Source organism: Phocoena phocoena, chromosome 3 (genome assembly GCF_963924675.1).
Source record: "Phocoena phocoena chromosome 3, mPhoPho1.1, whole genome shotgun sequence".
In the NCBI taxonomy this organism is placed as follows: domain Eukaryota; kingdom Metazoa; phylum Chordata; class Mammalia; order Artiodactyla; family Phocoenidae; genus Phocoena; species Phocoena phocoena.
This window is the reverse complement of record NC_089221.1, coordinates 58401283-58426003: the sequence shown is the minus strand read 5'-3', so window position 1 is coordinate 58426003 and position 24721 is coordinate 58401283. Positions and strand designations below refer to the sequence as shown.

Genomic DNA, 24721 nt, shown 5'->3' with positions numbered 1-24721 from the left:
AGTACGATGAACCCATGGTCCAGCAGCACCCGGACCTTTCACGTGTCCGTACTTCAAGTCAAGGTGCATATGTATTGTCTCTAAAGGGTCCCAGCTTTCGTTACCTACCCACCGAGTAACTCTTGTGAGCTCTCACACAAGCAGTGAAAAAGACAGACGTGTGGTCAGTGGCTCCGGAACCACCACGACCACGGCCGTCTCACACGCTGCTTCTGCAAGCACAGGGAGACCCGTACCTCCACGCCTCCTCCAGGCAGCGCCGCGGGAAGGCTCCTCTGGCGGCTGTGCTTCCAGCCACGCAGCAGGCTCTTCTGGGCCCGCATCCTCTCCCTCTCCCTCTCCACCAGGCGCTGGCCCTCCCGCAGCCGCTCCAGGCTCTGCTGGTACTCCTGGCGCTGCTGGTCCAGCTGCCCCCGGCTGCTCAGCAGCAGCTCCTCCTGCAGCCGGCACTCCCTCTCGCGCTCCTGCAGCCGGCTGGCCTTGGCCTCCTGCTCTCGCTGCTGCTGGTCGCACCTGCGGTGCCAGCGCTGCCGGTCCTGCTGGAACTGCTGCTGCAGCTCGTGGAGGTTGGCCAGCTCCTCCCGCCGCTTCTCCAGGCTTCGGCGCTTCTCCTCGTCCTGAAAGGGGCTGCCTCGGAAAGAGGGGCCGGGGGACAGGCCCTCTTGCTGCTGGAGAGCCAGCCTGTGCACCTCAATGTGGCTATCCTGAACGGTCAAGGCGGCCTGTCCGAGCAGAGGGCAAAAAAAGCAAAGGCGTCCGTACCGTGTGCACCTTGGGTTGGTACCACCTCAAGAGCATGACCAAATTATTTTCTCTGAATATCTCTGTCCTTGTTCTAAGTTACCTCCTGAGACTGACCTTGGCACTTCAAATAGACTTGTCTGCATTTCCTTAGTGGTATGGCCTGGAATTTATACACAAAAGAAATAAAGCACAGAAGCAATACTCATCCCCTCTTTTGGAAATGCGGTTTGTTGCTGGTTGTTGGATAATATTTAAGCAATAAGAATTCAGTACCTAAATTCGCAGGACTCTGCATTCCTGTGCTATGCTTTTTCTGAGGTCTTGACAGTCAGTAATTCAGGAGAATTTAAGAATCTATATAAATCTGGTAGTACCCTTTGAGTCTCAAACCGGAAATTACTTAAGCTATATGACATACATGAAGACATAAAAATAAGTCAGCCACTTGGAAGCTTTGCTAAATAACCTTTTTTATAATATAATGCCCAAGAACAGCAGTTAATATCACGTTTAGGAGATGTATAAATGGTAAAGCTAGTCTCATTACTGCTATTTCTTTGTATTACAGCAGGAAGGTCATGCACAAAACACTAAGCTGAAATTCATTTGTTTAATAGAGTGCTAAAAGGAGGCTGGACTGCTTCAGGGGACACAGGTACTCTAAAACCCAGAGGACATTACCAACCAGGGACACAGATACTCTAAAACCCAGAGGACATTACCAACCAGGGACACAGATACTCTAAAACCCAGAGGACATTACCAACCAGGGACACAGATACTCTAAAACCCAGAGGACATTACCAACCAGATTAAAAAAACATTTTGAGTTACGGCATCTGCCTACAAAAAGTTTGGCAGTATCACAGGAAATAACTGACAAGTTTTGGAAGGATTCCACAAAACAAAACAAAAAAATATCTGTAAATGCCCCTGGAAGCTTTTAATTTTAAAAGTCCCCAATGAAAGCACAAAGAAACAGAAAAGGGACAAATTGAAAATGGCCACATACTGGGTATGTGTGTGTATGTTGTGACTCGTTATGAGAAATTATTACTCTCCTAGGGATAAATTCTCATTTTTCTTTCCTAAAAATTTAAAAAGCTGTCCATGTAACAGATGCTGGGAAGATGGGGATTTGACCATTAGTTATTTGTTGACTCAGCAGTTTCCCACGCTTTTGAAGGTTAAAGAACTAAGGTATATTTTAAATTGGTATTTGTCTTGGAGTAAGACTCAAAAATGTATTCAGTGGGGCCTTTTGAAATAAACTTCATGTTTTTAAATTTGAAAATCAATTCAAAAAATTTCAAATTCACATGAATATTTGATTAATGTCTTTTAGCAGTTATTATAAAGAAAACAATGATACCATTGAGAAGAGGTACTAATAACTTTGATATTTAAATATGAAATAATAAGCCATTCAGGACTCTGCTGACCTGGCTAAAGCAAACTGTAGACTGCATATCACCACTTAATTCTAACAAATCCTAAGGGCATCATCAGAGTAAAACAAACAAACAAAAAATCCAACATTTTATATGCCAAAACTGCTATAGGCAATGGTAACTCTTATGTAAGGATTACAATTAGATTAATTAAATGCTACCCTGAAGTATTCTTCATATATATTTAACATTTGGGATAAGACTACTCCCTTCTGTAGCAGAGAGGTGAAATCTGAAGACTGGGTATTCATCTTCACACTTAAAGTTTACATTTACATTTAGGACAGAGAATAACGCTTGCTTTTGAAGTTTAGGAAAATTCCCAATTCACTCTCTCTCCTTTTCTTTTTTTAATTATATTGAAGTATAGTTGATTTACAATGTTGTGTTAATTTCTGCTGTACAGCAAAGTGATTCAGTTATACATGTATATTCGCTCTCTCTTAATTTTTCTCAGCTGAACTGTGTCCTTTCCTTTCTGCCTTGCCTATACCTCATCTCTAATTCTATTCTTCTAACATAGGATCAAATTTCATTTTCATCTGATTCAAAAATCCTTTGTAAAAACTTTAATCATGCATAAAACATTCAGCTTCAAAAGAGATGACTGTGCCGTGAACAGAAATCTTTGAGAGCCCATATCCTTAGACCAGCTCAAATGCTTTGGTTAAGAGAACCCACTATAGAATTTGGTATTTGCTTCAGTGTTGCAAAAACTAGGTCATTTAGGTCATCCAGCTTTTCTGAACCTTGAATCCACAGAGGGCTGCATTCAAGGTTGAAAAGAAGAGATATGACCTTGTGAGTGTTTTCATCAGGCAACACAAGCTGGGACACTCAATGTTTTCATCTCCCAAAAGTTAATGAAGTGCACGCAAACTATACCCCTTCTCAGTTAAAGTTTAAAAGAAAGAATATTTGTTTTACATGAGAAATTAATCTCTAAGACCATCTACCCCAGACCAGCATATCTAATATAAGGCACTAAAGGCATTCCCACTAAATCTTGAATACGACAAGGATGCTTACTATTGCCATTATTATTTAAGACATTTCAGAATTTCTAGCCAAAGCTGTAAGCCAAGAAAATGAAATTGATATAATTATTGAAGAGTAGCCAAAATACCACTGCTTTCAATTTTTTACTTTCTACTTGGAATAGTCCAAAGAATCAACAGAAAAACTATTAAAACAAAAAAACAAAAATTCAATGAGTTGGCCAGTTAAAAAATATATAAAAAACCAATACCTGTATTTATACCAGCAACCAACATTGGGGAAACAGAATGAAAAAAAAAAAAAATTCCATTCACAATAGGAACAAAGAGACAAAAATATCCAGGAATAAACTTAGCAGAAAAAAAAAGTACCTAAACGAAGACAATTACAAAGCTTTCCAGCAGAACATAAAAGAACATGTTTTCAGACAAGAGAACCAATTATTGCCAAAGTGTCAATCCTCCCCAATTTAATTCATAAATATAGTAATATTTTAATTTTACTGTCTCAGTAGAAGATTAAGAAATTTGTCAGACTGATTCAAAAGCTCTTATGAAAGAACATACAGACAAACATGGAAAATAATAAGAGAAGACTGTCATGCATTCAAATGTAATCCAAAACTTTAATAAATAGGATAGTGGTACTAGATCAAGAATAAGAAGATGATCAATAGAACATAAAAGAAGTCTTGATGCAAAGTATTAATAAGAAAACAGCAAATGTAGCATGATATTTTTTTCTGGTAAAAACTTAAAATCAGACTTTTATTTTCCTTATTTTCTTTTAATATTCAATTAGGTATAAGATATGAAATATGAATGACAATAAACCAGTGGGGAAAAGTTTAATTTCAGTAGTAACCCAAAAAATGCAAATTAAGATCATGAGCTAACTTGACCTATTTTCAAATAGAAATTTCCATTACTTCAACATTTTCAAATTGGCAACAAGTTGTCCGTATTACCCTATTGTAAACTTTTTCAGGTGTATGTAATCTATGTCCATGTCCCCTTTTTCTTGCTGATAATGATTTTTTCATGCCTTTTTCTTTTTTTCTCATTAGTATCAATATGAGGTTTTAAAAATTTTACTAATGTCCTAAAAGAAACAATATCTGAATTTTATTGACCTTTTCTATTATTTATTTTCTATATAATTTATGCTAACTTTACTTCTTCCTTCCCTCTACTTTCTTTGGATTTTATTTTGTTGTTTTTTAACTTTTTGAGATAGATGCATAACTCATTGACTTTTAGCTTTTCTTCTTTTTGAATATGTGCTTTTTAAAGCTCTAAATTTTCTCTAAGCATGACTCTAACTATAACGTACATATTTTGATACTTAGTAATTTTATGATCCTTCAGTTAAAACTATTTTATAATCTTCAACATATTCTCTTCATTGAGTCCTGATTTACTTAAGCATATATTTTCTTAATTTCTAAATCAACAGGGATATTCCAGTAGAATATTTGATACTCGTTTCTAAATTAATTGCACTGTGACCCTAGAATATACTTTGTATGATTTTAGTTGCTTGAAATTTGTAGAACCTTACTTTGTGGTCCATAATATGGTAAATTTTTGAAATGTTCCAGGTGTACTTAAAAAGAACGTGTATTATTCAGTTCTTGTGTGTATTATTTTATGTATGTTAATTAGGTCAAGTTTACTTTTCCTGTTATTCCACTGTAACCTAACTGATTTTCTGTTCACTTTTATTATAAAGAGAAATGTGTTATAATCTTAAAAAAAAAAACCTTAAAATCAGACTTTTATTTTCCTTATTTTCTTTTAATATTCAACAGGTATAAGATATGAAATATGAATGACAATAAACCAGTGGGGAAAAACGTTTAATTTCAGTAGTAACCCAAAAAAATGCAAGTTAAGATCGTGAGCTAACTTGACCTATTTTCAAATTGAGGACAAGTAGAGAGGGGTGCTGATTATTTTGGCAATGTCTATCAAAAACCTCAAAAATTAATTTCAGTAATTTATCCTAAGGAAACACTCACATATGTTCAAAGAGATCAGTGCACAAGGATGTGTGCTAGACTGTTACTAACACAAAAGTATAAACTATGAGGAATGGATAAATTCTGTAGCCCTGAATATTATTCAACCATTAAAAATCGTGCTATGGAGGCAAGTGATGACATAGAAAGGTACAGGTTCCAAGAGTATGTATAAAATGATTCAAAAAACTAGAGGGGGCTTCCCTGGTGGCACGGTGGTTGAGAGTCTGCCTGCCGATGCAGGGAACACGGGTTCGTGCCCCGGTCCGGGAAGATCCCACGTGCCGCGGAGCGGCTGGGCCCGTGAGCCATGGCCTCTGAGCCTGTGCGTCCGGAGCCTGTGCTCCGCAACGGGAGAGGCCACAACAGTGAGAGGCCCGCGTACCGCAAAAAAAACACACAAAAAAACCAAACAAAAAAAACACCAGCAAAAACCTAGAGGGATACATACCCTCATGACAATAGTAATTCTCTCACAAAATCACAAGTCATTTTACTTTATGTACCTGTATCAAGATTTTCTATAAATCTGTCTATAAACATTGCTTTCACATCGTTTTAAAATGTTTTTTAACTCACAAATTAAGCAACTGGATGTATTCAGCCTTTCTTGTGCACGACCTAAGGGATCATCCAGCCTCAGAGTCCTCATTTTCACAATGCTTGTCTTTCCTGGACAGACAGTGAGCCGTCTGATTGGCAGACTTTGTGGACCACTTGTCCTTGTGTGCTTGGCCCTCATCACGGTGCCAGGCCCAGAGAGGGAACTTAATAAATGTTAGGTGGATGAACCAAGAAAACAATGAAAGAGCATATGAATTATTTAATTGTCCCAAAGGCCTAAAAAGGCCACATGTGGAAGTGAAAAAAGTTTAGGTGTGAATTTAAGTTTTCACCAGAAAATGTGAAGTCATGCTAGACTCACCTAAGAAAGAGATTCATTGTAAACTTCAAGCCAGATCATACTCATCAATATTTTTTAAAGATATGAACTGTTTTATGGTTTCAGAGAAGAATGGTATAAACTGTAGTGGTGGTGATGCCTCGTGATTACAAAACCAGGTGAAGTTCAAAGCATCTAGCTGAGTTACATTTGGGGTGAGGCTTGGTGTTCTTAAGATCATCCACTACCTCTCAAATGCTCTAATTTTTAAAGTCCAGGACTCATCGAATAAAGTGAGTTGCACGAAGAGAAACATTCACAGGGTCAAAGCATAGTTACCTGAAGGCTATATAAGAGACGGGTTAAATTCTGTATCGCTTGTATAATCTGAAAAATAAGATTGTGAGTGTCAAATTTTTGAAAAAGCATTCACTATCCACAAACAAAGGACGGTAACATATTTAAGGTATGCAGAGCTCACCTCTGACTGTGAAGAACTTGGGAAACTTCTATATTCCACCTAAAATACATAAAAACAGAAGAAAATGAACACACTCTACTCTTGAAAAGCTACACTGTACTGCCCCACTACGACCTCAGGGGAACCACTCCTCTCTCTCAACTCTTCCGTAGCAACTGTTTCCTCCCAGAAATCAAAGCCTGTAGAATTAAACCACCGCTTGATGAGAGAGAACCCCCTCTGTGCAGACTTGGTATCTGAGATGCATGGCAACTTTCCACCCAGCCATCCCTTAAAACACTCAGGGAAGATGGTCAAGGAGCGCTGCAGGCTCCAAGGGACAATGTTTACCTCGTGCAAACCGTATTGTAAAGGGAGCTCTCTGCGCCCAGGTTGAAGTTGTCTCCTGGGCCCAGCTTCCATCCTGGAGGCCAGATTTGGAAGCCAGAGATCATCATGCCTGGTCTCTAACTCACTTTGAGATTTACAAAGCCCCAACAGACAGTGTTTGGGAGGAGAAACCAGACCCAGAGGCAGCCCAAAGGAGAGCGCTCAGCTGGCCAGCTCCAGGTGCCCCCTCTCAGAGCTCACTGGGCCCATGCATGAGCGCCTTAGTAGAAGCCCTGTCAGCAGAGGCCTTGAATGAGGCCACAGGAGACCACGTGCTCCCGGGGGATGCATCTCTACCTCACTCATTGCCTCTCCACTGCACATATTGGGGGCACACGTGGATAGTGAGGGTTTCCAGTTTTCAGAATTCAACATTTGTCTATTTGTTTGTTGTCTCTTTTCTCTCATTAGGATGTAAGCCAACGAGTAGCAAGATTTCATCTGTATTCAGTGCTGTACCTGCAAACCTAAAAACGCTGCCTGGAATGTAATGGACACGCACATTCCATTCTAGACATAAAGAGTGAGGGACCACTAGGCCCTCCACACCTCACGCCATGGGGGTCATCAGATTCCCTGCCCTCCTACAGTCTCCTGCACACCACTTGTGGTCTTGTCTGAGCAGCTTTAAATTGAAACCGCAGGAAACGGTTCTCAGGTAACCTGAGACTTGTTGAATTCAGTTAGTTCAGGCTGATGAGGCCATGATGAGCTAGCCAGGTCTTTTCTTCCCGCCCCTCACCCTTCCCCAACGCTGCCCATGAAAGACGTCATTACTAAGCAGCACCTCAAACAGGGGAAGGACAAACGATGGGAAAGGAGATGAAGTTTAGTCATTAGATCTGCGCCCAACCCTCAGGAAGATAACCGGGGCTGAGAACCCCTGTTCTGTAGTGAGTTCCGGAGTTCTCTCTGCTCTTCTGGTTCTGTCCTTGCTCCACATTCCACTGCTTTTGTAATAAAAAGATTGTATGGGGTATAATTTTTATATTCTACACACATAAGAAACATAGAAATGAGCTGGATTATGCTACGTGTAGTTACTTATTCCCAAGATGCACTTGGTTTGATACCAGGCAGGAATTTTGAACATCATCTTTTTAATGGAGTTCGTCTGCCACCTTGTGGTGAACGTGCATAGCTGCAGTAAGTGCTTTACACACGGGATATTTTGCCATTTGGGTTACAAATCAGTAATTTTGAAAAATCCTTTCAGAATTTTTTTTTTTTAAACCTTAACATATTAAGAAAGATAATTACAAAATACCCATCATATGCTTATTTAAAGTGTGATTTCAAATGATTCTGCCGTGTATGTCAGTTCATTTCGTTTCTAAAAATGCCTTATGAATGGCAACGTTTTCCAGGTAGGTTCATCCAAAGAGCACCCTGAACACGTAACCTCTTACCTGTCACTGAATCATGGAAGGGGAGGGCTTTAGGGGTGGGAACCACCTCAGCTTTCCATTCAAGAGAAAGCTGTTCCTACTCAACCCTCCCCCAACTTCCCCCCCTAGTAACATAAAAGCAGCTGGAAGCTACAGGCTTGAAAGTGAAGTCTGCCCTGAAAAGGATGGAAAAGCAGGAATGTTTTAAGAAGAAATAAGTTAGAAAGCTCAGAGTCAGAGTAAGTGGAGTAAACTCTAACGACTATTTTCATTTTGGCCTATGAAGTTTAAAAAAACACTAAATCACAGCCATCTTTTCTATGGCTCTTAAAATATCTTTGGTTTCTCAGTCATATGTAATATATACAAAAATATATATGATATACAAAACGTTACATAAAGATCTGACAGATGTCATCTTCCCACATTAACACACAGTGGTATCTGGTAAAGTGCCTAATTCGATTTTAGATAAAGTTAAGCTCTTGAGCCCCAGATAATCCTGGGAAGGCCCACTAGCCACTTCTCAGAATCATATTCTTACTCCCTCTCTCTCTCTGACATCTCAGTTTCATTTGACGTTAACAGAAAATTTCATGCACTTAATGTTTAAAAGAGTGTGTTATAACCTATGTGTATAGTGCGTAAAAAAAAAAAAGGTGTTTGGAATCACTTTGCCCCAGAGCAGAAATTGGTTAGGTTGATTACAAGTCTATCACAAAAAGGCAGGTGACAACAGGGGTGGTGACAGGAAAACAATCGTAAAGGAGAGGAAGGTAAAAGAAAGTGAAGAAGCCAGAATATTCCAAAGTCAAAATTGTTTCTGCCACTTTAGCACCACCTGGCTGCATAAGGGCCTGGATGTCCAGGACCACCTCTCAGCCAAGAGTTACTGTATGTAGTGGGTGAAAAGCTTGAGGTTGGCAGGGCGGAAAGTGAGACCAGAAGCAAAAGCGCAGACACACAAATAAACATTTGAGTTTTAAATCTTTTTAATAACTTTTCATTGGTTTCTTGGTTTACACCTACACGATATCAGAAAAGCAAGAACATTTTAAGAAGAAAAAAGTTGGAAAGTTCAAGTACGAATACTGAAATTGAGAACAATGCAGGAGAACGCTTGCGGACTATTCACTGCCGTGGACACACCAGGAGCTGAGGTTGTTTGATTACACAAAGTAACCGCTGCTGTTTACTAACAAATCAGTTCACAATACCTTCTCCCCGGCATCAGAGACCGCCAGGTCGGTTCCCACACCCTCGGTCCCAGGATCCACATCCCAACAGCCTCTTCCTCCTGTCCCTTCTGTGACTAGTGCTGGAAGCACACCATTGAGACAGAAACAAAAAGGACATCATCAAACATCAGCCAGTAGACTGGGTTCTTTGTACTCAGCTGACACATATTCCAAGATAAGAAACATCACAACATCACATGTATAGAATATTCTTATAAGAGGTGCTAAAAAAGTACAGAGCAAAGTGCAGAGTCCCTGCCCCCAGGGAGCTTACACACTAGTAGATGCCAAACTGACCCACAGCATCCCTTGTCACCCATTTTTTACTTTTCTTTCTTTCTAGCGGAGAGGTGTTTGTGGTACCAAAAGGGTAGGATTCTGCATCTCCCTTTCACTTAATAGGAAAAGCCGCCTGCTGGGGGTTAAATTGAAAACAGGCACCATGGAAGAAAATCAAGGGCTGGCAGGCCCGGTCTAAGGAGACGGGTCTGGGAAAGGCTCCCTTAGGGCCGGTACAAGAGCCGTAAACAAGGTTAGAAGGGAGGCATCCAATGGCAGGAATGAAACATGTTTCTAAGCAGGTGAAGACGGTTAATACTTTATGAGCTCAGAGTCATACAAACTGAGAAGCTGTCCTTATCTCCAAATAACTTAACTTTAAAATAATTTCCAAGTGTGTTTTTTCCCTCACCATTCTTACTTATGCTGTAAATTCACAAATACTGTAAATACTGTATATTTAACATATGAAAACACAGAGATATTTCTAGTCCAGAGATATGTTTAAGTACCAAATACAGACTTCATGTCATCCATTAAATCTCCATTGGTGGGATTTTCTTTCTTTACCCACGTGAACTCAGTTAAAATTTATACCGTGCTCACCTTGCACATATTAAAACTAGACTTTCCAAAGCCCTTTCACACACAGAGTCTCATTGGAACCATGTCCAATCAGGACCCTGGTGAAACAGATATTCGCTTTGTGCTATCTTGAAACTTCATTACTGACGAAGGAAATACTTTTTCTTTATTTAAATTAATTAGAAAACACTTTGGGAAATGACAGTCCTCTAAGATTCCAAAGGCCTCTTTTATTCCAAAGACGTTTTTGTTTAAGCAGAAATAGCTCCAAATTATATCAACTAAAAATTAAGTTCATTTTGCCCAAGCTAGTCAACACTTTTTCACTACAGTGAACAAACACTTTATAGAGATTCTTCTGTCACTCAAAAAACGGTTGGACTCTTGGGTACTATTCTTAACTCTTAGAGAGATGCCAAAAGCATTACCAGAGACTTAGCCATTCTCTCTTCCCCCAAGTAGATACGAGGACCATCAAATGGGAAAAGGAGCTGATGGTGAACCAAATGAAGACAGAAGAGTGGCGTGGACCAGGTCTCTCTGCTTCTGTATTCTATTTCAGAATTTCGGAATTTCACAGGAAGTAGATTCTACCAGTCCACCTGATTAGGTATTTCAAGGACTGAAAATAGAGGGCCTTGCTTGGTCTGTAATCTCAGACGGACAGGGGCCCGAGTGAGAAGGACCCAGTCCTCCAAGTCAATCATAGAACCAAACCACCCAGTTACACACTTCTGTTCAGGACAGTGCTTCTCACCCTCGTCAGCTCTAGAGAGAGAATCAAACTCTTGTAGCACCGTGTTCCAATCCAGCCCAGCACTAAACCCCAGCACAAGACTAAACTGGTACAAGACCCCACCAACCTGCCCCTCCTCTACGTGAACCCTGACTTCAAGCCACTGTAAACAGCCTCCCATGGTTCTAGCACACGTCAGGGGAGATGTGGACACAGACGGGGAGAGCCTTCGTTGCCTGGTCTGACAGGAGGTAGGTGCGGCCTGTGCTCTGAGCAGCTGCAGGAGCTGAGTGGAGCCTGTCCAGCTGTCCCCGGGCTGAGGCTGAGAGTGGCAGATCCCTGCACCGTATTTTTAGCTAGACCTTCCTCAATGGCATCAGCAGGCGCTTCTTTAAAAAGCAAATCACCTGGGGCAGTACAACTCCCCTGACAAATCTGGGCTGTGTCCAAATGAAAAACACATGTGCACATCCTGAAACTAGAAACCCAGGATTAGATAAAGTAGAACTGAAGAATAATTATTAGCTCTGGTTAAAAAAAAAATGTATAGAACTTTAAAACTGTACTGCTTCCATGTATCTTAATTAACCAAGGGATGCTGTTAAAGAAATTCTAAGACCATTTAATCCTCCAATCTCTAGCTACTAAAGACATTTTATCTGTGCACAGAAGACCTGGTGGAAGTAAGGTTTTTAATCACCAGGACATAATGAAAACTATATCCTTTATGGTCCTACCTCGGAAACCTCTAGGGAACTAAATATTTAGCTCACAACTATACATATAATTCGGTTCTGAGAAATTACCTAAATCAATTCACCACGTTCTATTTTTCTGTATTTAAAATCTACTGAAACACAGTTTAATAAATGAATTCTGACCTCAGCTAAAGTGTATGATAACAGTAATCAAGAATCTTCCAGCATTTCTGCCTTTAACCCGAACACTAAACCTCATGTGTGTGTGTGTCTGTCTGTCTCTGTCTGTGCATGTGCATGTGTGCATATATGCATTAGATTCTAGTTTTCTGAATTATGTTTTCTGAGTTGACGATATGAGATTAAGGTAAAGGTCCATTCATTCTTTAATGAACTGCAGGGACCCTTTTCCAAAAAACCAAAAAGTGTAAAAGCTCTTTCAAGACTGTATTCAGCAAGTCATAGCAAATACAAGACAGGGTAGGGTTTGAACAAAGTACACAGCTTCCCTGGGTAATGGCAGTATAACCTACAAACTATTCTTTAAGTCCTTGTCCTTGGAACACCAGTGTCACTTCTATAGGTAAAGGAGGCTAGCATATTTATTCTCAGGTTTTTTTCAAAAGAATACACTCGTACCCTTCAAATCAGGACAGAGTCATTGCCTTCATTTTATGTGCCCACTATATGCTCCAGGGACTGTGCCCAGGCTCACTGCAAAGGCTACATGCTCACTTACAAGCAGTAGGTGATCCAGGTGCGTCCCGAGAACTGAACACATCCTGCAAAGCAGGTTCTCCACAACCTTCCTTGGGTGACTGACACGCGTCGCTCGTCTGGGAGGCCTTCACTGCAACTTGCAGGCTCTCGGCTAAGGAGAAGGAGGATAACAAAAGTAAATTAAAAAATATATATGTGTGTGTGTGTGTGTGTGTGTGTGTGTGTGTGTGTGTATATATATATATATATATATATATGGCCCAGGAGCTAAAAATGGCTTTTACCTTTTTAAAGCATTGTTACAATACACACACATGCGCAAAGAAGATTGTGTTCCCCAAACTGTATATGGCCTGCAGAGCCTAAAATATTTACTATCTGGCCCTGTATAGAAAAAGTTTACCAACCCGCAATCTAGACCAATACTTTTAGCATTACTTTATGATAGAGAATTAATTCAGTAAAAAAACAAACAGTATAAAAATAACTCAAATGCAACTTCCAGTAAATTAGTATGCTAGAAAAACTTCCTGAAATCAATTAATTTAAATATGAAATTAGGCATTAGGATTTTATTTTTTATTATTTATTTAGCTGCGCCGGGTCTTAGTTCCGGCACGCAGGATCTTCCTTGCCGCGTGCAGGATCTTTAGTTGCAGCATGCGAACTCTTAGTTGTGGCATGTGGGATCTAGTTCCCTGACCAGGTACTGAACCCGGGCCCCCTGCACTGGGAGGGCAGTCTCAACCACCAGATCACCAGGGAAGTCCCCAGGCATTAGGATTTTAAAACTTGCTACTCAGAAATATTAGCTATTCTTCAAAAGAGTATTTCCCCAAATGTGCCTTAAATAAAATACAGATTCCCAATCTTCACCCTAGACCTACTGGATCAGATTCTCCAGAGGAGAAAACAGGGGATTTGAATTTTAAACAAGCACCAATGGCTACTCTTAGGATCTGGTAAGACTGGGAAACGCCACACCAAGAAAGTCAAGTTCTTATTTACAATTAAAAATTTGCAACTAGCTCATAGGATAGTATAATTCTGAGGACTCTGCAAATATTTCTAAAACCCTCTGTCCAGTGATTCAATCTAGCAACTACTCATTGAGCACCTACTCTGTTCTGGGGGCCACTGGGCATCTGTTAACTAATAAGGAGAGTTTGCAGACTAGAGAAGGAAAGAGACACACACAACTAACTCTACTACAGGGCAGTGCACGATCAGTGCCAAGTTCTACCATCCAGGTATCAGAGCATCACAAAATGCCCAGCAGCACAGGCTAAAATTGAGAGTGCGTGACTTATTTGATAAAGACATCGTCAGGGACAATGAGATGGTCCCTGGTTGTGTCAACCCATTTGGAAGTTCTTCCAGCTTTATTTCTAAAATCTACCTTGCCTCTGCCCACTTCTCTCTACTTGCATTGCCAAAAGTCCTGGTCTAGACCGAGGCCCCAGCCTCTCTCATCTCAGCCTCTGTAAGCACTTCCTAACAGTCTCCAGGCAAACTAGTCTCCTTCCGATCTTGTTTTCCATTCAGCAACCCTCATTCTTTTCAAGATATAAATAAGATCATGCTACACCCATGATTAAAAGCTTCCAACAACTAACTTTCCACTGATTTTGGAATAAAATGTCTCTCTCTCTCTCTCTCTCTCTTTTTTTAAACCACAATCTACAAAGATCTGGTCCCAGCCCACCCATAGCAGCCTCCTCTGCCTCCTGTCACCCTGCCTTCCTTCTTTCACTGAACATGCCAAGCCCATTCCAGATGCAGGGGCTACGTACTCACATTCTGTCTGCCCAGGAATGGTCCTCCCCCAGATCTCCAAACAGCTGGCTTCTCATCTGTCAATTTTCACCTCAAAATATAATCTCAGAGCAGTCTTTCCTGACCTCTCTACAGCAAAGCCTTCCCCTCATCCAATCCCATTATCTTATTTTCTTGTGACTTTCTGAAATAACCTTGTTTCTCTGTGTATTGTTTATCTTCCCCAGCTAGAAGTTTTTATGAAAGCATTACTGTTTCCTTAGTTGGCACCAACAACAGTGCACACAGTAGGTAGATGCTTAATGAATATTTGATGAATAAATGAGTAAGAGATTCCATCAGCGGACTCCACTTCAGACAACCTCTACACCCTCCTTAAGACCTCAGTCTCTTCAACCGTGAAACAGATACAATAGATTTGATCATTTCTAAATTCTCTTCCATAGGTAATGTTCTGAGATTCTAAGGCAGAACTTGGCATACGTTTTCTGCAAACATTTCTGCAGACAGTAAATATTTTAGGCTTTGTGGGCCGTACAGTCTCTGTTGCAACTATTCATCTTTGCCCCTGTAGCAAGAAAGCAGCCATAGACAATATGAAACAAGCGGGTGTGGCTGTGTAACAGGCGGTGGGAGGTGGGATGCATTTAGTCCGTGGTCTGTAATTTACCAACCCACGTGCTGAATGACAGCATTCCCTTCCACGCTCGGGTAGTGGCTCTTTTATCTCCCAAACCCTCTGTCCCTATTGTCACTTCCAGACTATTGGCCCCATTTCCTCCCTAAACCTGTTTTTCCCTTGAAGTTCATGCCACCAGATTATACCACTCATTGGTCCTCCTGGTTGCCATTCATCTACAGACTCCTCAAACGACATGGCACCTTGTGCAAGTTCTCTCACCTCCCCCAGTACTACCCTTGTCAGGATTCTCTGTAATTTCAATTCTGTGAACGCAGTCCTTCCAGTACCCTGGCCTATCATCTCCCTAACTTTTTCCCCTTCAGTGAGCTTGTCCTCCACCCTCCTTCAGCCACCAACTCCCACGGTTATGCCCTAGACTTTGTTATTCTTCACACAGCACCCAGAGGGTTCCTTTTAAAACACAAATCAAGTCACTCCTCTACTCAAAACTCTGTACTGCTTTCCCATCTCACTCAGAATGAAGTTCTGAGTGCTTACCTTGATCCGGTCCATGTAATCTGAGTCCTAAGTAACTCTGACTCATCTCCTGCCACTCTCCACCCCTACGTCACTCTACAACACTCTACGTCCTCCTTGCTGTTCCTCAAACAAGCCTGGCACTCACCTGCCTCAGGACCTTTGCACCTGCTGTTCTCTACATCTGGAACGTTCTTTCCCCAGATATCTACTTGGCTTTCTCACTTACTTCTTGTCTGCTCACATATCACTATATCAAAGAGGGCTTCTCTGGTCATCCTATCAAAAATAGAAACTTCCCAGCCCTATCACTCTCTATTCCATTTACCCTTATTTTTCTTCATAGCACTTGAACCAAACTGACATTTTTTTTTTTTTAATATATGCTGCTGTTTCTGGAATAAGTAAGGACTCTCTGTTTCTGGAGAGTAAGGATTTTGTCTTATTCTGCTGGGTCCTCAGCACCAAGACCGTAGCACATGGCACATCGTAGCTGCCCAATAAACATTTTATGAGTTTGTTGAACCAAATCCTTTTGGAAGCAACTTACCTTCTTTCAGCGCTGCTGCCAGTAATGAGGCTGCCTGGGGAGGCTCTCCGGGGTCTGGTTTAATGAGGAGGTGGGGCTCTAGATGGACATCCTCAAATCCACTCAGCTCTCCAAGTTCAGCATAGATATGCAGCTTCTCTTCCAAATATGTGCAAATTTGTTGGTCTTGGTTACTGAGTATTTCTAAGAAATAGTATTTACCATCGAAAGTTATCACATGAATACAACTAATGAAAATCCAGGCTCTAAGATAAAGATGTTGCTAGTTAGCAAGCAGTACATTGAACAGGTCAAGTACAAGTTATTGATTGGGTGGGACAAACCTAGGTTGAAATCCTAACTATTCTACTTGGTGACTGTAGTTTCCAGCAAATGACTGACATCTCTGAGCTTCCTTTGTCTTTTCTGTAAATTTGCTGTACTCAATAAGTGTTTGTTTCATTTCCCATTCCCCTAATTCCCAAAAACCTTGCAAAGCCGATCTTTGTTTATTCAGGCTGTTTTCTATTAAGATTAAACATGAAGGTCAGGAATGAAAATTGAGGTGGCACTGTCCACGATGAGCGCTTCCCACAAGGGAAAACAATGCAAGGCCTGGAACTGCTCGGCCTTCAGCCAGTCCTGGTCAAAACCAAACATACTGGTTTATGTTTTCATTTCTCAACATCCAATGTCTTTAACCACCTTCGCATGCATCATCTTCCTCTAATTTCAACATGTCACAGAATTCTTAGAGCTTAAAGGGACCTTCACCAGAAGCGAATTCAGGGATCTCAGTCTGCCTCAGAATCACTGAGGAAGAGTTTAAAATACTGATGTCTACAGCCCATTGCCCTCAGATTCTGGGTGAACCGATTGAGGGTGAGGCCCAGGCATCAGAATTTTTAAAGACCTCCCCAAGTGATTCTAAGGCCCAGCCAGAGATGAGAATCACTGAGCTCATCTAATTTCCTTACTTCACAAATTTGGAAACTGAGGACCAGAGCTGTTGTGTTCCTTGTCCAAAGTCATACAACCGTGACCTAACAGTGTGAGATCTAAAATCAAAACACTAGACAACAGGTCCAATGCCCATCTGTACCATACTGTCCACAATTGCTGTTATGTTACATGCAGAATTTTTAAAATATAGTTTTAATCACTAAGGAGGGAGGGAGTCATTTTATTTGAGCACCTTTAGTGCCAGTGTATATATATATATATATATATATATATATATATATATATATATATATATATATATACATATATATATCTCTACTATTGATATCTACTATCTATCTATCTATCTATCTATATATGCATGTATGTATTTTTTTTATGTTTTGTTTTGTTTTTTGAGGTACGCGGGCCTCTCACTGTTGTGGCCTCTCCCGTTGCGGAGCACAGGCTCCGGATGCACAGGCTCAGTGGCCATGGCTCACGGGCCCAGCCGCTTCGCGGTACGTGGGATCCTCCCGGACCGGGGCACGAACCCGTGCCCCCTGCATTGGCAGGCGGACTCTCAACCACTGCGCCACCAGGGAAGCCCCTGTACATATTTTTTTGAGAGTGGTCGGGGTGGGCCTCCAGTGCACAGAATTAATCATTTAGTCATACGTTCCCATTCATGACACCTGGGCTTTCCCAACCTCCAAGGAGAACTGCACGACCCGGGAATGAGAGGCGTCTGCACTATACCTTGACATTGCTGAATTTTGGCCACTCTGGCTTCAGCTTTCCGCCTTTCTTCGTCAGACTCACTTGTCCTTCCCCCTTCTTCTTCTGGGCAACTTTAAAAGACAATAGTCAAGAGAGACAACTGAAACCAAATCCAAGTATCTTTAGGCTCATTAGAAAGACATGGGAACTTGGCAGTAGAATTATTCGGAGAAGAAAAATTCAGCAGAAAGAGAATTCATCATGCCCCCTGGCCAGGAGATTTGGTTTTCTTGAGTATATAATGGACCTTGCATAATATAACATAGCTCTCAAAGTCAGCAGTTTAGGATGACTCAAATATTCCAACAAACACACACATACACAAACATACACTCATACATGCACACAATACCAATGCCACCAGTAGGTACAACTCAAATCATAATTGTTGCTTTCTACTGCATTTGGGCACTTCCATTCTTAATGAGGGTAGAGAGACTGGAGGGGATGGTGGTAGGGTGCCAGGGTGGGTGGGGCGCAGTGGAGGAGGAGGAATTTTATACAACATCATTCAAGATCTAACTAATCAAGTTACCATTAAGAATGATCACCCTCACGCCCCCGTTTATAAAAACTGTCTTTGCACAAGTAATGAGGGGTAAGTTGATGTAGCACACTTAGATCCAGCAATCTAAAAAGGTTTATTGAATGATTTTTCAGAATTAGGGACAAAGAGAAACACAGACATGATCCCTGCCCTCAAGGAGCTTCCAATCTAATAACCAAACATATACACATAAAAAAGATAATAGCTGCAAGGCTGAAGATGACAAGCACCAAATAAATGCTTTGAGAGCAGGTGTTAAGGAATTTCAGGTAAGGAACAGACCAGTGGAACTGAAGACGTCTTCAGGAAGGAGGTGAGCCACGAGCGGCACCAAGATGGGCAGGATTCACACAGGCAGAGGGAGACAGGGCGTTACAGGCAGGAAGGCATGGAGAAAAAAAGGTGCAGATGAGGGGCTACTGCAGGCTGGGGCAGGGGGCGGGGAGCAGACCCTTCTGGCTGGGGCTAAGTTTTCATGCAGGGGAGACACAGTTAGAATATTTTCCCCAATGGAACAAGTCCATTGCCTCAATAATGGACAGAAGAAAATGTTACCTTTCTACTGCCTGTTGGATCCGCCTCATCCAGGTATTCCGCTCCTCCTTGGAGTTGGTATGAATTTCATACATCTCAGGACCAGCAGATGAAGCACTGATCAGAAACATTCCTCTCTCCTCATTCGCAACTTCCCTAGCAATGAGCTTCTGAAGGGAAATAACTGATGGCTTCTGATCCTGCAGAAAATAGGATGGGGTGCAGATGAAACAGTGTCCTATTTAAAGCAAGGGTCTCACAAAACACAGTAGCTAAGGAAAGAAACAGTATCAGGCAAATTTTATTTCACTTCAACCTTTTCTCTTCCACAGAAGAGCTGTGGAAGTTCATAAGATTTCCAATGAAAAGGGTATGCTGAAGAGAGAATGGGAAAAGAGGATACAGGAGAATGTTTGTCCTTAAGAACTGGTGGTTTAAAAGGATATCTTTTAAAAAGACAGAACCATCAGAGCAGTAAGAAAAAAATATCAAAACTGTTGTAGTCAGGGATGGAGAGATTTTTCTAGAAGGGCATGGTATAGGAAACAGTGTATCAAATATTACAAAGAGATTATGAGGGTTGGAAGACCTACAGAGTCCACTGGATTTGGCAGTTAACAGTAACACTGTTTCAACAAGCTGATGGGTACAGAACCCCAAGTACCAAAGAGTAAACTGTAAATATGAAAGATAACACTGGGGAGGCAAGGGCTTCCCTGGTGGCGCAGTGGTTAGGAATCCACCTGCCAATGCAGGGGACACAGGTTTTGAGTCCTGGTCCGGGAAGATTCCACATGCTGCAGAGCAACTAAGCCCATCGGCCACAACTCCTGAGCCTGCACTCCAGAGCCCAGGAGGCACAACTCCTGAAGCCCGGGCGCCTAGAGACCATACTCTGCAACAAGAGAAGCCACCACAATGAGAAGCCCACGCACCGCAAGGAAGAGTAGCCCCCGCTCACCACAACTGCGGAAAGCCCGTGCGCAGCAACAAAGACCCAACCCAGCCAAAAATAAATAAATAAAATAAATAAATTTTTTTAAAAAAAAGAAAGAATGGGGAGGCAAGACCTCAGATTCCCCAGAACCAATGTCTACTGCTATTGTAGTACTGAGCACAATAGCCTCACTGCAACCTGCAAATGCCTCTTGTTCCCACCAACCAGGTGAGCCCTTGGTGGGCAGGAATGGGTCTAATCCATCTTCATATGCCTAACCCAATGTTTTGAATAAAGTAGGCAACTCAATAAATGTCAGTAGAACTATATTTGGCATAATTCTATCAGACAGAAATAGGAACAAAGTCTAAAATTTGGCATCGAAGCCATGATTAAATCACCTTTTCTATCAACATTTACTATGATCCTTCAATGCCCCATTCTAAGCACTAGGGATTCAAAGATGAATAACACACCGATAATACTAATTTGGGTAGGTAGCTATGTTTGAAAATTATGGCCAAAAGAATGCCGGCAGGATGAACAGTTTGGAGGCTAAATATGAAGAATCTTCTGTGGTTTGTGGCTTCTACCACTGTTTACAGAGTTGGTTGCAGCGTGTGGTTTCGCTTCTTGGACTCTTGGACTGAGCGACGCCTTTATCCAGAACACACTGCTCCATCCCTCTCTGCTGACTCCTTGGTGCTGACACGTCGGCTTTCCCAGCATCACCCAGCTCTACCACATCTGAAGTTGTGTGCAAGGTATGACCAGAGGACCTCTTCATTCTATCTTCATCCAATTCTTAAGAGTAGCAAATACAAAAAAGCAACCCATGATGGGACAGACTGCTGGTCTACCCAGTCCTGCTCGCTGCCTCTGCTCATGGAAGTAAAAGCCACTTTGTGGCAGAGCTCTTGGAACACTGCCCGTTCTAATTAGGGAGAGCCCCTGAGCACTGTTAACATCCCTTATTCGAATATGGATCTATTATCTAAGACCATATCTGCTTTCCTTCTTGCAAAGCACAGTTTTAACTTCCTCAGCTTACAAGGTCAGTAGCCTCTGTACATAAAGAGGCAGAGTAGCTTTGAATACACACACACACACACACACACACACACACACACGTGTACATATAACTATCTGAACTAGTTGTTTAGTGTTGCAGGAGAGGAGGTGGTGGCGTCAGATACTTTAAAAATGAAAAATAGGTCAGTGGGTAGAACGTAGCATTAATTAAACCACCACAGACCAGGAAGCATCAGGGACATGACCATGATTATTCAAACTAATCACACATGGACACTAGAGATGATCAAGAATTCAAATTAAATCTCTAGGAATGGAGGTAACCTGTCTCCTTTGGAGACAGCTGTTAAAAACTAGTGATGCAGGGCTTCCCTGGTGGCACAGTGGTTGAGAGTCCGCCTGCCCATGCAGGGGACGCGGGTTCGTGCCCCGGTCTGGGAGGATCCCGCATGCCGCGGAGCGGCTGGGCCCGTGAGCCATGGCCGCTGAGCCTGCGCGTCCAGAGCCTGTGCTCCGCAACGGGAGAGGCCACAACCGTGAGAGGCCCGCGTACCGCAAAAAACAAACAAACAAACAAACAAAAAAACTAGTGATGCAAAGGCCTAACTCAGCCTGCAGAGAGCTTTTCTTTGTGCCACAGCACTTTGACAAAAGATTTTTAAAAATAATTGCTAGCCTTTAAAAACAGCATTTCACTTTTTTAAAAACTCTAGATTTCTGGGTTTTGGGAGAAAGTAGAAGATTGGCAAGCCTGGGCCCATAGCTTCATTTTAAAACACAGGCGACAGCTGAGCCATCCCGGGCCTCTTTGAGACAGGGCATGAATTCACCAGTTGACTGTGGTCCCTACCACTCTCTATCAGCTCCTTGATAGCAAGAGTCCGGTCCAGTTTACTCATTTACATTTCCTGCCCAATCCCGGTAGACACTGGAGTTGACAACCTCTGCCCAAGGGAAAGAGGAAAAGGAACTGCTATATTCAGCCTCATTGTTACACCATATCCACTGGTGATTCCATAAAGTGGCTGATTCTATTAGTGAATCATTCCATTCAGGATTCCACTGTGATAACAAGGTCTTAAGGTCACTTCATATTGAACTTGCACTTGCACATCTACACATTCACTTTGTTTATTTTTATTGTTCATTCATTTTGAAACTCCCTTCTTTGATATTCAAGAGGTCTTCCTAGATTCAGTATTCCAGGATTTAGTGAACACATGTACCTTTTCCTACTCATTTTTAGAGCTCGTCCTACTCCCAGTTCCAGAGTCCTCTTTAAAAAACAACAAAATTCTCTTGTAAGGAAGCTACTCCAACCTCTGGCTACTTTAAGCTGCTTATCTTCTTGGCCATTTTCAAATTCATCATGTCTTCTGCAACACGTAGCAAGTTAAGAATTTACTAAAGAAAAGTTTCAAACAGCACAAGGAGCAGAGCATCTCACCTATGGTCATCAGCATGACGATAACTTTCTAAAATACTATGGCGAGTACTAGGAAATCCAGATATTTGTATACTCCTAGCTAATGCATCAATTCTCTCATGCTGTTAACTACAAAGTAAGATACCTGGGTTTGTGTCCACTAAATGTACATGATGCAACTAAAAAGCCTAGGATTGAACAGTAGTGCACATTGACTCTCAGAATAACGCTTTCTCTTTTGCTCCCTGACATCGACAAGGCCTTGACTGGCCTTTATGAAGACAGCTATGTGGCAGACTAACATTGTCAGGAAACAGTATCAGAACAATCTTACTACTGTCCATAGCCAAACACATTATACCAGGAGGACCTAAGCTGTGGCTGCCTCCATTCTGACATTTGGTGGATTGCATTCCTAGTGTCCCACTTAATGGCAAATGTGCTCTAAGGGTGGCACCAATAACTCTTCAAGAGATCAGATAAGAGGGGAGGGCAGACAGCAGAAGCAAGAAGAACTACAATCCTGCAGCCTGTGGAACAAAAACCACATTCACAGAAAGATAGACAAGATGAAAAGGCAGAGGGCTATGTACCAGATGAAGGAACAAGATAAAACCCCAGAAAAACAACTAAATGAAGTGGAGATAGGCAACCTTCCAGAAAAAGAATTCAGAATAATGATAGTGAAGATGATACAGTACCTCAGAAAAAGAATGGAGGCAAAGATCAAGAAGATGTAAGAAATGTTTAACAAAGACCTAGAAGAATTAAAGAACAAACACCTAGAAGAATTAAAGAACAAAGAGAGATGAACAATACAGTAACTCAAATGAAAAATACACTAGAAGGAATCAGTAGGAGAATAACTGAGGCAGAAGAATGGATAAGTGACCTGGAAGACAGAATGGTAGAATTCACTGTTGCAGAACAGAATAAAGAAAAAAGGAATAAAAAGAAATGAAGACAGCCTAAGGGACCTCTGGGACAACGTTAAATGCAACAACATTTGCATTATAGGGGTCCCAGAAGGAGAAGAGAGAGAGAAAGGACCTAAGAAAATATTTGAAGAGATTATAGTCGAAAACTTCCCTAACATGTGAAAGGAAATAGCCACCCAAGTCCAGAAAGTGCAAAGAGTCCCAGGCAGGATAAACGCAAGGAGAAACATGCCGAGACATATAGTAATCAAATTGACAAAAATTAAAAACAAAGAAAAATTATTGAAAGCAACAAGGGAAAAATGACAAAAAACATACAAGGGAACTCCCATAAGGTTAACAGCTGATTTCTCAGCAGAAACTCTACAAGCCAGAAGGGAGTGGCATGATATATGTAAAGTGATGAAAGGGAAGAAGCTACAACCAAGATTACACTACCAGGCAAGGATCTCATTCAGGTTCGACAGAGAAATCAAAAGCTTTACAGACAAGCAAAAGCTAAGAGAATTCAGCACCACCAAACCAGCTCTACAACAAATGCGAAAAGAACTTCTCTAAGTGGGAAAAACAAGAGAAGAAAAGGACCTACAAAAACAAACCCATAGGGCTTCCCTGGTGGCGCAGTGGTTGAGAGTCCGCCTGCCGATGCAGGGGACACGGGTTCGTGCCCCGGTCTGGGAGGATCCCACATGCCGCGGAGCGGCTGGGCCCGTGAGCCATGGCCGCTGAGCCTGCGCGTCCGGAGCCTGTCCTCCGCAACGGGAGAGGCCACAGCAGTGAGAGGCCCGCGTAACGCATAAAAAAAAAAAAAAAAAAAAAAAAAAACAAACCCATAACAATTAAGAAAATGGTAACAGGAACATACATATCGATAATTACCTTAAACGTGAATGGATTAAATGCTCAAACCAAAAGACACAGGCTCACTGAATGGATACAAAAATAAGACCCATATATATGCTGTCTACACTTCAGTGGGTCTGAAGACCCACTTCAGACCTAGGGACATATACAGACTGAAAGTGAGGGGATGGAAAAAGATATTCCATGCAATTGGAAATTAAAAGAAAGCTGGGTCAGCAAATACTCAATATCAGATAAAACAGACTTTAAAATAAAGAATGTTGCAAGAGACAAGGAAGGACACTACGTAATGATCAAGGGGTCAATCCAAGAAGAAGACATAACAATTATAAGTATATATGCACCCAACATAGGAGCACCTCAATACATAAGTAAACTGCTAACAGCTATAAAAGAGGAAATCGACAGTAACACAGTACTAGTGGGGGACTTTAACACCTCACTTACACCAATGGACAGATCATCCAAACAGAAAATTAATAAGGAAACAGAAGCTCTAAGTGACACAACAGACCAGATAGATTTAAATGATATTTATAGGACATTCCATGCAAAAACAGCAAATTACATTTTCTTCTCAAGTGCACATGGAACATTCTACAGGATAGATCACATCTTGGGTCACAAATCAAGCCTCAGTAAATTTAAGAAAATTGAAATCATATC

General features: G+C 41.5%; 1 protein-coding gene across 1 annotated transcript in view; it reads right to left on the bottom strand.

The window, feature by feature from the left end:
- The window catches only part of LOC136121030 (rho guanine nucleotide exchange factor 28-like), a 131069-nt gene that overhangs the window by 29766 nt on the left and 76582 nt on the right, over positions 1-24721 (bottom strand). Inside the window, exons 19-26 of the mRNA XM_065874826.1 lie at positions 18880-19058; positions 17757-17848; positions 16077-16259; positions 12611-12742; positions 9553-9653; positions 6579-6617; positions 6437-6484; positions 237-722 (exon numbers count right to left, since the gene is read on the bottom strand). Coding sequence (XP_065730898.1) covers positions 237-722; positions 6437-6484; positions 6579-6617; positions 9553-9653; positions 12611-12742; positions 16077-16259; positions 17757-17848; positions 18880-19058 — 1260 coding nt within the window. The remainder of the gene's footprint in view (positions 1-236; positions 723-6436; positions 6485-6578; positions 6618-9552; positions 9654-12610; positions 12743-16076; positions 16260-17756; positions 17849-18879; positions 19059-24721) is intronic.